The 13,414-nt window shown below is 54.6% G+C and overlaps 1 protein-coding gene across 2 annotated transcripts; it reads left to right on the forward strand.

Annotated features, from left to right (window-relative positions):
• The first annotated feature begins 514 nt into the window (after window positions 1-514).
• Window positions 515-11,402, forward strand: Slc4a11 (solute carrier family 4 member 11). 2 transcript variants are annotated; one of them, XM_070006878.1, is made up of 20 exons: window positions 515-614; window positions 2,197-2,268; window positions 5,033-5,194; window positions 5,318-5,361; window positions 5,891-6,122; window positions 6,211-6,292; window positions 6,526-6,649; window positions 7,449-7,652; window positions 7,728-7,821; window positions 7,915-8,040; window positions 8,125-8,238; window positions 8,327-8,459; window positions 8,703-8,776; window positions 9,259-9,517; window positions 9,592-9,698; window positions 9,807-9,975; window positions 10,064-10,237; window positions 10,419-10,614; window positions 10,695-10,864; window positions 11,000-11,402. In XM_070006878.1, exons 2-20 carry the CDS (start codon window positions 2,208-2,210, stop codon window positions 11,067-11,069), a joined length of 2,595 nt encoding a protein of 864 aa, XP_069862979.1. In that variant the 5' UTR covers window positions 515-614; window positions 2,197-2,207; the 3' UTR covers window positions 11,070-11,402. The 2 variants fall into 2 exon arrangements, with proteins under 2 accessions (XP_069862979.1, XP_069862980.1); XM_070006879.1 differs by lacking the exon at window positions 515-614 and adding an exon at window positions 1,833-1,856.
• Window positions 11,403-13,414: the final 2,012 nt, after the last annotated feature.

A 13,414-nucleotide genomic window follows, 5' to 3' on the forward strand; every position in this document is an offset into this window, starting at 1 on the left:
GTGTGCATGGGGACAATCTGGGCTCCGAGGGCTGTAGAATTATTTACCGAGGAGCCACCATGGGCCGGGCCAGGCCAGGGGTTCACCGTAGCGGTAGGACTGGCCAGAACCCAGTGCAACACACCAAGGTCTCCTAACATTCAAGCGCACAAACGTGTGCGCGCACATCTCTCCAAGCCAACCCTGCGCCTGCATGTCTAGGGAGGGACCCGGGGCGGCGGTGCCATTTTGGGAGGCGCACGGCCAGCAAACCCGACGCCGCGGAGCTGGAAGGGGGAACCGGCTCCGTGGGCCTGGGCGGAAGCCGGGGAAGGTGCGCCGGCCCGCGTCAAGTTAGTTCAGTCGCCGGGGCTGGAGGAGTGGAATTAAGAGAAAGGAGCCCGCGATTTAGGGCGGGACCAGCGAGCTGAATGGAGAGGGTGGGGCCGGCGGGGGCGTGGCCTGAGGACGCCCCCAGCCTGTGGGCGGGAGCCGGCGGCGCATTTAAAGCAGAAGCCTCGCCAGTGTCCCCCACTCTCCGCGTCTCTGAGCTCATCCAGGCTATTTTCCCCCAGCTACGTCCCAGCCCCGACCCCGCGACGCTTGGGCAGGCGCGTGCGAGCCGGGTCCACAAGGTCTGGCTAAGTGGCCGTGGGTCCCCGGGAGCTGCGCGTTCGCGGGTGGGAGGGCGGTGGGCGGGCCAGCGGGGACCCCGCCCTTGGTGGCTTGGCGTCCCGTGGCCTGGCGAGGCCGCCGGAGCGGCATTAGGACCCAGGCGAGGCCACGGGGTGGTGGGGGGTATGCCGTCGGCTCCCGCCGGTGGAGTGCGGGGGGGGGGGGGACACCGAGTGTGACCGGCCTCAAAGAGCAGGCTGAGGAGCCCCCTGTGCGTGCGCGTGCGCAGCCACCTGGCGGCCAATTGCCGGGGTCACGGCCACGGCCACCAGACAAGTAGCGTCGCCGCCGGGCTGTGGACGTGAGAACCGGCCCTCGGGGCGAGGGCGCGGCAGGGACGCCCGACCCCGCCGGCCAGGGGAGCCCCCCAGCCTGGGCAGGGGTCCCCGAGTCCGGGCGGGTGCGCGCTGGCGGGACGGGGAAGAGGGCGCCTGGTGGACAGAGCGCGCCGCGTGGAACGCACAGCCGTCTCGGTTTTAATCCTCCTGTTTGAACGAGTGCTGAGTTGGGGGGGGGGGCTCAGAAGTGGCCAGGATGTGAGGCTCCCGGAGCCTCTGAGCCCGGGATGCTGCCGAGCCAGCTGCGCTGTCGGCCGCCGGGGTTGAGATCCCCTTACTACGTCCGGCCTGGCACTTCCCCGGGGCAGCCGCGGGACCCCAGCCGGAGCCCACTTTTGTCGCGCGAAGGGAGGAAAGATGTTCCCTCCAGCCCCTCCACCACTGCCCATTTTCCCCATTACTGTCCCTTCTGGAGGTGCCTCGGGTCTCCCGTCCCGCGTACGCTCCCTGCGCATCCTGCACTCAGACACCCCCCCCCCCCCCCGGGGCTGCAAATCCCAGGCTCCTTCCCCCCGCTGCACGCGGCACCGCCAGTGCTTCCTTCTGTGCACGCCTGGAGCACACAGCCCGGCCATCCCGGGCCGAGGCGGGAGCGCGCCCAGCACCGTTCCAGCTCCCCACTCTCACACCCCGTCCCTCCTCCCTGCTGGACCCGCGGCTCCGCCTTCCTGGCGCCCCGGGGCTGCCCTCCTCCCCCCCACCCCCCACCCCGCTTTCCCCCGGCAGGGGGTCGGGGGGGTGAAGGGAAAGGGGATCAGGAGGGAAGCAGAAGAGACGGGCATTTATTTCCTTTTTTGTGAGTGTGCCGGTGTGGGGCTTGAACTCGGGGCCTGGACACTGTCCCTGAGCTTCTTTTTGTTTAAGGTTAGTGCTCTACCACATGGGTGGCAGCACCACTTCCAGCTTTTTCTGAGTAGTTAATTGGAGATAAGAGTCTCATGGACTTTCCAGCCTGGGCTAGCTTCCAACCAGGATCCTCAGATCTCAGCCTCCTGAGTAGCTAGGATTACAGGTGTCAGCCACCAACCCCTCTGGCTTTAGATGGAGGAATTTAATCTCTTCAATTAAGATTGTTTTTTCCTGGTTCCATTGGGGCCTCCTCCCTATTATTGTTGCCCCGTGTCCCTCTATCACCTCTCAGTGACTTGGGGTGGGGTAGGTTGCTGGTATGGAGCTGGTCACAAGACTTTGGTTTTCCTTGTAGATAACTCCACCATGTCACAAGCTTCCACTGTGTCACAGAATGGGTTCCTTGAGGATTCCAGTGAAGACTTAGGTGAGTGCAGAGAGAGCTCCTTGATTAAATGCCTTTAGGGACCTGCATACTCCTGGTCTTAGCTACCTGTGTGGCCCAGGGCTGGTGCCCAAATGCTTTGGAACTTGATGCCAGCAGAGGTCTGGGGGTGCTAAGGTCTGGGCAGGCAGCCACTTTCTACTCTTCTTGGCTGTGGTTCACTGTTAGGTGGCAGGTGTCTGGGCAGTATTAAGCCATATGTTGTACATTCCCTTATTTCTCAGTCCCCACCTAGTACTGCAATTGACCTTTAAGAAAATCAGACCGGGCATCAGTTGTCTCCTCTTAATCTGTCCTTTCCTAAGTCTCTAGGCTGGTGCTGTCTTGCTTGTCCTCTGCCCAGCCCAGTGTTGTTTATCAGGACAGTGTTGGAACAGTGATGGTGTGCTCTTAACCCTGGGTTCCCCAGGGGCTCTGTGTGCCAGGCTGCTTGCTGTGGTCAGGTTAGCTGTAGGATGGCATTGCAGGAGCCATACAGAAAGATAAGGCTACAAAGAGTAGAGCTCTGGGTAGAGGAGAAGGTGGAGTTCCCACCACCACCAAAAAAAAAAAAAAAAAAGGCAGCATAGGGTAGTAGTGGTGCTGGGAAGAGTGGCAGAAGGCAGACTGGGATGAGTTGGTATTGGTGGAACCAGGTTTTTGTCCTCCCACCCCCACTGCTGGTCGTGGGGCTTGAACTCTGGGCCTGGGCGCTGCCCTGAGCTCTTCAGCTCAAGGCAAACGTTCTTCCTCTGGAGCCACAGCACCACTTCTGGTTTTCGGGTGATTAACTGGAGATAAGAGTCTGGGCTAGCTTTGAACCATGATCTTCAGACCTCAGCCTCCTGAGTAGGAAGGATTACAGGCGTGAGCCACTGGCTCCCAGCCCAGGTATTTTTTTGGTCTTGATTTTTTTTGTGCTAGCCCCAGGGTTTGAAATCAAGTCTTCAATCTCTTGCTCAACTTTCTTGCTCATAGCTGATGCTGTACTACTTGAACAATAGGTTGAGTCCAGCCATTTTTGCTGGTTAATTGGAGGAAGTAGCTCTTGAACTTTTCTTCCTGGCCTGGCTTTGAACCTCAATCTCCAGGTCTTGTTCTTTTTTTGGGGGGAGGGAGGGTCCGGTCGTGGGACCTGAACTCTGGGCCTGGGCGCTGTCCCTCAGCTCTTCAGTTCAAGGCTAGTGCTCTACCACTTGAGCCACAGCGCCACTTCTGACTTTTTTTTCTGCTTATGTGGTGCTGAGTAATCAAACCCAGGGCCTCATGCATGCAAGGCAAGCGCTCTACCACTGAGCCACCTTCCCAGCCCCCCAGGTCTTGTTCTCTTGAGTAGCCAGGATCACAGGTGTGAGGTATGGACAGCAGGCTAACCAGCTTTAAATAAGGCAAGCCTAGAATACTAAAGTCAGGGAGAACATTCTTTGACTTAATCTTTCTTCTCTGGGCTCTGGATGTAGTGTCTGGGAGTCACCAAGCTCTGAGCTCAGGAAATTTGGAGAAACAAGGCCTGGGGTGTACAGGTAAACTGGTAGGAAGAAGTAGAATCGAGTCAGGGTGAGTCACTACTTTACAGGTGTAGGTGAACTGCTGGTCGGGCGTTTGTGTCTAAACAAGGGCCCTTTTCCTAGGAGTACTCTTGTATGAGGAAGTAAGTATAAGACAGTCTGAAAGAGGTCCCAGCTGTGCCAGAAGAGAAGGACACTTAGGAGAGGAAGAGGAGCATTCCAAGTGAACCCTAGAGAAGGCCCTGGAGGGAGGGATGTCCTCTGAGAAGAGTGAACATGCCTGGAGCACTAGCCAACTGGCCTAAGAGAGATGAGTGAGGAGTCGGACTGGGCCTCGGGAGCTGAGGCTCAGGGCCGGAGTAGAGGACATTTGCATGTTATCAGGAAGTCTTTGTTGTTGTTGTTTTGGGTCGCAGGACTTGAACTTGGGCCTGGGGTCTGCCCCTCAGCTTTTTGGCTCAAGGCTAGCACCCTACCACTTGTGCCCTAGAGCGGCTTCCAGTTTTCTGTTGGTTAATTGGAGATAAGAGTCTCTTGGACTTTCCTTCTCAGGCTGGCTTTGAATCCCAATCCTAAAATCTCACCCTCCTGAGTAGCTAAGATTACAGGCGTAAGCCACTGGTGCCAGGCAGGAAGTCTTTGTATAGGACGAGGCCTGATGGTGAAGATGGGGGCAGCTGCAGTCATTGGGGGCCGCTCTGGGGTCCTGCATGTAGTGAGGAAAGCATGTGATGTGAAGCAGGGCGGAGATGAAGCTTCCTTCCTCTATTTCTCCGACTCTTCCTGCTTCCCAGGTCTCAGCCTAGATGAGACTCCACCTGCCCTCTCTGGCAGCAGGGGCTCTAAGCTCTGTGTTAACAGAGCACCCAGAGATAGGGGTTTATCTGGAAACTTCAGTTGCTCTGCCTTCTCTTGAGTTCCATAGCCTCGGCATTCTGGGGGACAGAGGCCAGACAGTCTTATCTGCACTATGTACCCTGGGCTTAGCCTCTGGAATGGATGTATTGACAGCGCAGAAACTTGGTTCTTATAGCTGGGAATGTCACAGGGGGACTCCAGCTCTGTGTACCTGCTGCTGCCATGAGTAAGACCTGGCAAGACCAGAAATTCTGCCTCCCTGGGCTGAGGCTCCCTTCCTGAGGTGTGTGGGAGCCCTCACCAGGCACTGTCTAGCTGGACATTCCAGGGGAGCCTGTTTCTTGTGATCCCCCTCCTGGTGAACAGCACTGATAGCTCTCTTGGGTGTCTTTTGGTGACAGCTGCATCTCTGAACTATTTCAAGAATGACACTGATATCTCCAAAGCTCGAGATGAGAACCTGCGGGATGAGACCTTTGACACGGTCAACTCCTCCATTGTGTCTGGCGAGAGTGTCCGGTTTTTTGTTAATGTCAATCTTGACATGCAGTCCGCCAAACCTGGTATGAAACTTTCAGGAGGGACAGGCCTGGGGGAATTAAGGGCCTGGGAAGATAAAGCCCTGCTCTATCAAGTGAGACCTGAACAGTTGTGGTGCCACTCTGAGCTTTTCTCCATTTTTCCAGATATGGCCACTGGCGGCTGCATGCTCCTGCACACCTCTCGCAAGGTGAGGGCCTGACCTGGGAAGTCTTGGGGTCTCTAGTTGGAGAGAGCTGCTTCTCTTAAGAGTCCCCAAGCTGTTTCCCTCTCCCATTGTCTCCAGAAGTTTCCAAGCAGGGATGTGTGTGTGTGTGTACGTGTGTGTATGCATGCACATGTATTTACACGCACCAGTAGTGTAACTTGAATTCATAGCCTCACACTCTTGCTTAGTTTTTTCCAAGCAAGGCTGGAGCTCTACTACTTGAGTCACACTATACTTCAAGCATTTTGCTGGTTAATTGGAGATAAGAATCTTATGGCTGACTTGGAGCCAAAATTCTCACACCTCAGCCCCCTGAGTAGCTAGGATTACAGGTGTGAGCCCCCAACACCCAGCCTAAGCAGAGATTTTAAACTAACTCAAGGCTGAGCGTTCCCATTTAGTAGGAGGTATTGGGCCCAGTGAGCAAGAGCAGCCAAAGACCACCATTGCCTAGGCAAAGACAGTAGTGTCAACACAGACCTGTGTGGTTCTGACCCTGGATGCCCCATAGTACCTGAAGTTAAAGAACTTCGAGGAAGAAATCCGTGCACAGCGAGACCTGGATCGCTTCCTGGCCCAGGCCAGCATCATCCTGGATGAAACGGCCACCTCTCTGGATGAAGTGCTGCGAACCATGCTAAAATGCTTCACCCAGGACCCCAGCCACGCAGAACCCAAATACAACTTGGACCGGCTCATGGCCAAGCTCTTTACGGATGCTGAGAACCCCACGGAGGGTAAAGGTAAGACCTACCTCTCTGCTTTGGCAAGAGGAGGTCTGTTGATGGACTGGCTGACCCTGCTTCCTTCTCCCTCCACTGTTGTCTTCAGCCCATCTGCTGTCAGATACCATTCAAGGAGTCACCGCCACGGTCACAGGGGTGCAGTACCAGCAGTCGTGGCTCTGCATCATGTGAGTTGCCAGGAGACAGCTACCACTTGTCACTCTGGAGCTAGGCATCTCATATCCCTGAAGAGGATGGCCCTCAAGTGACATAGCCCTATTCGCGATGGGGAGGGTTAAGCACTCTATCCTATTTGGTCATCTTTTCCTTCCTAATAGAGGCTACAGCTTGGGATTCTGGGTAACTGGAGCTGCAGCCGTTGAGGGTGCTCTCAGTGTCCTGTGTGTTCTCTCCCTACCAGCTGTACCTTAAAAGACCTACATAGGAGGCATGTGTGCATCAGCCGCCTAGTTCGCCCACAGAACTGGGGGGAAAACTCCTGTGAGGTTCGCTTTGTCATCCTGGTGCTGGCTCCACCCAAGATGGTGAGTTCAGGTCTTGGGGTCGATCTGCTTTCTGGGGAGGAAGGTCTTCTTGAAAGCATTTTTTTCTTTTTTTTTGGGGGGGTGGTGGGGGTCCAGTTGTGGTCTGAACTCTGGGCCTGGGCGCTGCCCCTCAGCTCTTCAGCTCAAGGCTAGCGCTCTGCCACTTGAGCCACAGCACCACTTCCAGCTTTTTCTGCTTATGTGGTGCTGAGGAATCGAACCCAGGGCCTCATGCATGCAAAGCAAGCACTCTACCACTGAGCCACCTTCCCAGCCCTCTTTTTTTTTTTTTTTGCCAGTACTGGGGCTTGAACTCTGGGCCTGGGCACTGTCCCTGAGCTTCTTTTGCTCAAAGTTAGCACTCTACTACTTGAGCCATAATGCCACTTCTGGCTTTTTCTGTTTATGTGGTACTGAGGAATTGAACCCAGGGCCTCATGCATGCAAGGCAAGCACTCTACCACTGAGCCACCTTCCCAGCCCTCCCAGAGCCTCTTGAAAGCATTTCTAAATGCTTTATTTTTTAAATATATTTTTTTTATTTTTATTTATAAAATTTCTAAAGCCTTCTTCTCACACCTGATCGTTTACATTTGTTACATCTAAATTTCCCTAGAAGTTGCTCAAAAGGTTTTTCCTTAACTGAAAAGGAATTCTTTTTCTGCAGTACTAAGGTTTGAACCTGCTGCTGCCAGTTCACAGGGGAGCACCTGCTTGCAAGCGCCTGTGCTTGGCAGAGGCGGGGCCTTCTCTACTGTCTAGGGGCTGCAGATGTGATCCTCATATCCTTCAACCCCAGAAAAGCACCAAGACGGCGATGGAGGTGGCACGCACATTTGCCACCATGTTCTCGGACATCACCTTCCGACAGAAGCTCCTGATGACCCACACGGAGGAAGATTTCAAGGAGGCCTTGGTGCATCAGCGGCAACAGCTCACTATGGCGATGCCATCATTATGGGAATACAGCATGATCTCCCTTCCTTCTCACAAACATCCAAAGGTACAGGAGAGAGGTGGACTTGCGTGGCAGAGGTCATGGGCCAGCTAGGGCTAATAAGTACTGTCTTCTCCCCAGCCCCCTAAGTTCAAGGACTTCTTGCAATTTGGGAAAGGCATCAGGGAGGACATCATGCGTAGGCTTCCCGTGTACCCGTTAGACTTCACTGATGGTATGTGGCCCAGAGTTTAGTTTTTCAGACCCCGGGACCACATGTGTGCCCATGCTTCATTTCTGACAATCCTGCCCCATCCTCCATTCCTAGGCATTATTGGGAAAAACAAAGTTGTATGCAAACACATCACCACCACCCTGTTCCTCTACTTTGCCTGCCTCCTGCCTACACTTGCTTTTGGATCCTTCAACGATGAGAACACCAACGGAGCCATTGGTGAGGTGCTGGTGACTAGCAAAGGTGTGCTGGGCAAGTTCACAGGCTACACTGCTCAGCTGACCTTCCCATCTCTCTTGACAGATGTGCAGAAGACCATAGCCGGGCAGAGCATCGGAGGCCTTGTGTACGCGCTCTTCTCCGGGCAGCCGCTGGTGATATTACTGACAACCGCGCCCCTGGCCATCTACATCCAGGGTGCAGTGGGGGTTGAAGTGGGAGATGGTGCTTGAGGTTCCGGATCCAAGCTGAGCTCTGACCGCCCACCCTACCCCACTGCTTGTAGTGATCCGTGTCATCTGTGACGACTACAACTTGGATTTCCACTCCTTCTATGCGTGGACAGGCCTGTGGAACAGTTTCTTCCTCACACTGTATGCTTTCTTCAACCTCAGCCTGGTCATGAGTCTCTTCAAGAGGTGACTGGCTCTTCCTGAGTTGTTGGGGATCCTTCAAGGCCAGGCATCTGGATCAGCCTCTTGCGTTTTTGTAACCCTGAGAGGGGTGCAGTGCTCTCCCCCAAGGGGCTATAGCAGGCTCATTGGGCCTGAGACACTGGTCCTCTTCATTTGTGTGGATGGGTGGTCTCTACAGTTTCAAGGAGACTTACTTACTCTTCCCTAGTAACAGCCCTATCTTATGAGGCGTATCACCTCCTGCAGGTCGATGGAGGAGATAATTGCCCTGTTCATCTCCATTACATTCGTGCTAGATGCTGTCAAGGGCATGGACAAAAGTGAGTGCGAGCCAGCTACAAGGGAATAAGCTGGGATGGAAAGCTCTAGACAGTGGCCTGATGGAACAGAGGAGATGGGGTGGGGCTAAGGTTGCTTCTTCCCATGGTCAGTTGTGGAGCTCACAGCTTTGGGAACTGTGAGGGGCAGAGCAGAGAGCGCAGCAGCCCTACATGCTGAAGGGTAACAAGGCTGCCCTTCACATGCCTAGACATGGGGGAAGAGGCACTGGGCCAGGCATGATCGATCGGTGTCAGAAGTGTGGGGATGGAGTTAGATGGGCAGGTCAATAAATGGGTATTGGATGACACAAGGCTAGAGCTCTCTTCCTTTTCCCCTCTACCTCCAGAGACCCTCTCTCTCTTCAGGACCCTCCCCCTTTTCACTCTCTCCCTCTCCTGGGTGCTCTCCCTCCCCATCCAGGAGGAAGCTGGGCTCCGACCTCAGAGCTCAGATGACTGAGGCTTGTTGGCCTGTTCCACAGTCTTCTGGAAGTACTACTATGGTCATGGCTACCAGACAAAAAGGACTTCATCCCTGGTGAACCTGCTGGGCCTCAGCACCAGCCTTAATGGCACCCTCAACAGTACCTTCAACAGCAGCCTCCTGGACAGCCCTCCACAGTTAGTGGAGGAAGACCACTCTAGCACCACACACCCGGACCGGGCAACAGCAATCCTCAGCCTCCTCATCATGCTGGGCACACTCTGGCTGGGCTACACCCTCTACCAGTTCAAGAAGAGGTGAGGCTGGGGGGGGGGCAGGGGTCAGGGTCACAGCTATCCCCAGACCATACTCATATGCCAGTTGTCCCTAGTCCCTACCTGCATCCCCGCGTGCGTGAGGTCCTGTCTGACTGCGCCCTGCCCATCGCTGTGCTCTGCTGCACCCTCATCAGCTCTTCTTGCTTCCGGGAAGTTGAGAGTAAGTTGGGGCCTGAAAGTGAGGGGGAGCGGGGGAGGGGAGGAGAGGGCAGCACGGGCTTATTCCCTGGGGGCTGCAAGCTAAGCAGGAGCCGGTCCCCTGTTGTAGTGAGCAAGTTTAGCTACAACCCCAGCGGAAACCTCTTCAAGCTAGCACAGATGCACTTGCTGTCCCTGGAGGCTATTGGCAGTACCATGATCCTTGGCTTCCTGCTCTCCTTGCTCTTCTTTGTGGAGCAGAACCTAGTAGCAGCCTTGGTCAATGCACCAGAGAACAGGTATGGAGCTGGGGAGGGTGGAGTGAGGGAGTTATCCAGGCTTCTCAGGGCCAGAGAGGCTCTGTCCATGTGTGCTTGTCTTCGGCAGACTGGTGAAGGGCACTGCCTACCACTGGGATCTCCTGTTGCTGGCCATCATCAACACAGGACTGTCTCTGTTTGGGCTGCCCTGGATCCACGCCGCCTACCCCCACTCCCCACTGCACGTGAGAGCCCTGGCATCAGTAGAAGATAGCGTGGAGAACGGGCTCATTCATGAGACGTGAGTGTGTGTGTGTGTGTGTGTGTGTGGCCACTCAGAGACTTGGGAGCAAGAGCTATGTAGGCTTGAAGCAAGAGAGTCTTGGGCCACATAATCTAGGGAGAGAGATGTGACTTGGAGGAAAAGGGTCCAATGACAGTGGCCAGAGGTGGGTGTGTGGCCTTTTCCTTGTGGCTTGCAGGATTGTGAACGTGAAGGAGACTCGGCTGACCTCGCTGGGTGCCAGTATCCTGGTGGGTCTCTCCTTGTTGCTGCTGCCTCTACCGCTGCAGTACATCTCCAAGCCCGTGCTCTATGGCCTCTTCCTCTACATTGCACTCACCTCCTTGGATGGCAACCAGCTCTTCTCACGTGTGGCCCTGCTGCTCAAGGAGCAAGTGAGTTCTTAGCCTGGGGAGGAACAGTGGGATGGGGGATCTGGCCACCCCTACCTACACCTGGCCATTGCTGCCCATAGACATCATACCCACCCACCCACTACATCCGGAGGGTACCTCAGAGGAAGATCCACTACTTCACAGGCCTGCAGATCCTGCAGCTGCTGCTGCTCTGTGCTTTTGGCATGAGCTCCCTGCCCTACCTGAAGATGATCTTTCCGCTCATCATGATTGCCATGATCCCCATTCGGTATGAGCAGACAGATGCAGAGGGCAGGGAGGCCAGCCCAGTGCTGGGGGGAGGGGGGCAAGTAGAGGTGGGTGCCTGCTGCTTTCTCCTCTGACCATTCACTTCATATCTTCTCACACCTCCTTCTTCCCGCAGCTACAAACTGCTGCCCCAAATTATCGAAGCCAAATACTTGGATGCCATGGATGCTGAGTATAGACCCTGACTGGCAGGCCCTGGCCACTCCCCTTCACCAACTCTCCCCACCCTCCCAGGCTGGCTCTGTGGCTATGTAGGGAGATGTGGGTGTCCAGGTTGTGGCTGTGTGTTCTCAATTCCAGGGCACCTGGGCATTGTAGGGTTTAGTGTTGTGTGTGTGTGTTCACCACTCTCCCCATTAGCCTTTAGCTTTGGGTCAAGAACATTACCCAGGGTGGGACTAAGCAGGGTGGATTTTCTTTTGATAAAAGAGTTGATGCCCAGGAGAGAAAACCATTTCCTTGATTATGTAAGGAACTCACTGTGCGCACATTAGAGAATAAAGCTATTTCTAGGCTTCTGTATGCTGCCTCTATTCCCCACTACCCCAACCCAGGGGAAGTGAAATGGAAAGGACTTGTTTGTGGAGTGCCACCGGGATGGGCTGTCACCTCCAATCCTGTGGGTGATTTGGGCAGCCTCTGTGCTGCCCTGTTTCCTGGCATCTTCAGGAACCATCATGTGCAAGGGCCCAGGAGGAAGGGCTTGAGCCTAGCAAGGTGCTGTGGCTGGGGGTGGAAAGCAGTGTGGCGTGCAGGGCATGTACTGGAAGGGCGCACAGTGACAGTGTGACAGGCTGTGGGGACTGGCCGGCCATGCTTCTGCTTATTCATTTGGTGGTTGGCCAGGGTCCAAGACAGTGGCAGCCATCAGGGAAGCTGATCTGAGGTTCAGTGAGCGTCCCTGTGCACACCTGGGAGCAATAATGAATGGCAGACAGGCGCACTGGCTCACAGGTGCTGCCACATCTCCTTGAAGAGCTCTGGCTTCACAAATACCCTGCAGACTAAGGGGTTTTGGACTGCAGTAGTGGATGAAGAGTTTTGTTACATCTAAAACAAAAGGGACTAATACCTGAAACAGGCAAAAGAATTCCTACAAACCAACGTGGGCCAGAGGTATAGCTCAAGTGCGGGGGGGGGGGGGGGAGGGGGGAGGCAGGGTGCTGGTGGCTCACACCTATAATCTAGCTATTCAGGAGGCTGAGATCTGAGGATTGTGGTTCAAAGCCAGCTCAGCCAGGAAAATCCATGAGACTCTGCAATTAACCACCAGAAAACCATAAGTGGAGCCATGGCTCATGATAGAGCACTACCCTTGAGTGAAAAAGCTCAGGGACTGCGCCCAGGCCCTGAATTCAAGCCCCACAACCCTCCCCCCACCCCCGCCAAAAAAATTAACCAGCAGAAAGCTGGAAGTGGAGCTATGGCTCAAATGGTAGAGCACTAGTCTTGAGCAAAAGAAGCCAAATGAGAACATAAGGTCACTGAATTTAAGCCCCAGTAGTGGCACATATGCACACACATAAGCTAGGTCAACAGCTTAAGGTCAAGAGATCGAGCCCTGTATGGACACATGAACACACACACATACACACAGGCCTCTCAGTAATCAGAAATGCAAGTCCTCAGACGCTACCTTATACTTGATGGACTGGCAAACACCAGCAGGCTGAATGGTGTTGGGATAGGCCCTCCCCGACCTGCCCCAGAATACGGTTGCAGAATGGAGATAGACGTAACTGGACTTAGGGTAAGAGGTTGGTTCAAGTCTGTTCTCCACAGTCCTGTTTTAGAGATAAGTCAGTAAGTGTATGTATACCCAGGCAACACCAGGATGCCCTGCCACATCTACTCCTCCCGTGAGTTACAGGTTCTGTCTTGGGGGCCCCTTCCTCAGTAGCCTGGGTAGAGTCAGATAAGGACAGACAAGGAACAAGCAGTCCCTCAGACATCCTCCCACCCAGACACTAAGCAGGGACTGTGCTCAGGGGGCTCAGCAGTGTGCAGAGTGACATGCCAGCACTTCTGGGTCTGTCAGGGAGTAGTGATACTCTGAATTGTAGTGATCCATGAATTGCTCCTCACCATTCGCAGTAGGCTGACCCCAGGTCTAGAGCCATCATGCTATGAGGAACGAAGATGGAAGGAAAGGCATTTCAGAGCTGCTGAGGGCACAAACGTTAGCCTGGGAGGGACCCACCTGCATTAAGAAACCCCATGTCTGCTTTCTGTTACTGCCCTATAGTTTCTAGACATCCTTGAGGATGTGCACCCTTCCTCAAGGGAATGACTTGCATGAAATCCAAGGCAGCCAGCTGGGGCCCAAAAATCACTTCCAAAGAATGGCTTCCCAGGGCCACAATGAGGGTCCAGGGCTGCTGAGCCAGGCCTCCTGGCCTCACACTTACACACTTATACACCTACTGAGGTCTCAGTCTCTAGGCTGAATTATGACAGTAAGTATTCCGTCATCCTTCCCACCAGAAAAATAACTTGGCATTATAATAATAAACATTTTAGCTGCTCCAAT

This window comes from Dipodomys merriami, unplaced genomic scaffold (genome assembly GCF_024711535.1).
Source record: "Dipodomys merriami isolate MVZ:Mamm:240054 unplaced genomic scaffold, mDipMer1.0.p SCAF_7, whole genome shotgun sequence".
Classification (NCBI taxonomy): Eukaryota; Metazoa; Chordata; class Mammalia; order Rodentia; family Heteromyidae; genus Dipodomys; species Dipodomys merriami.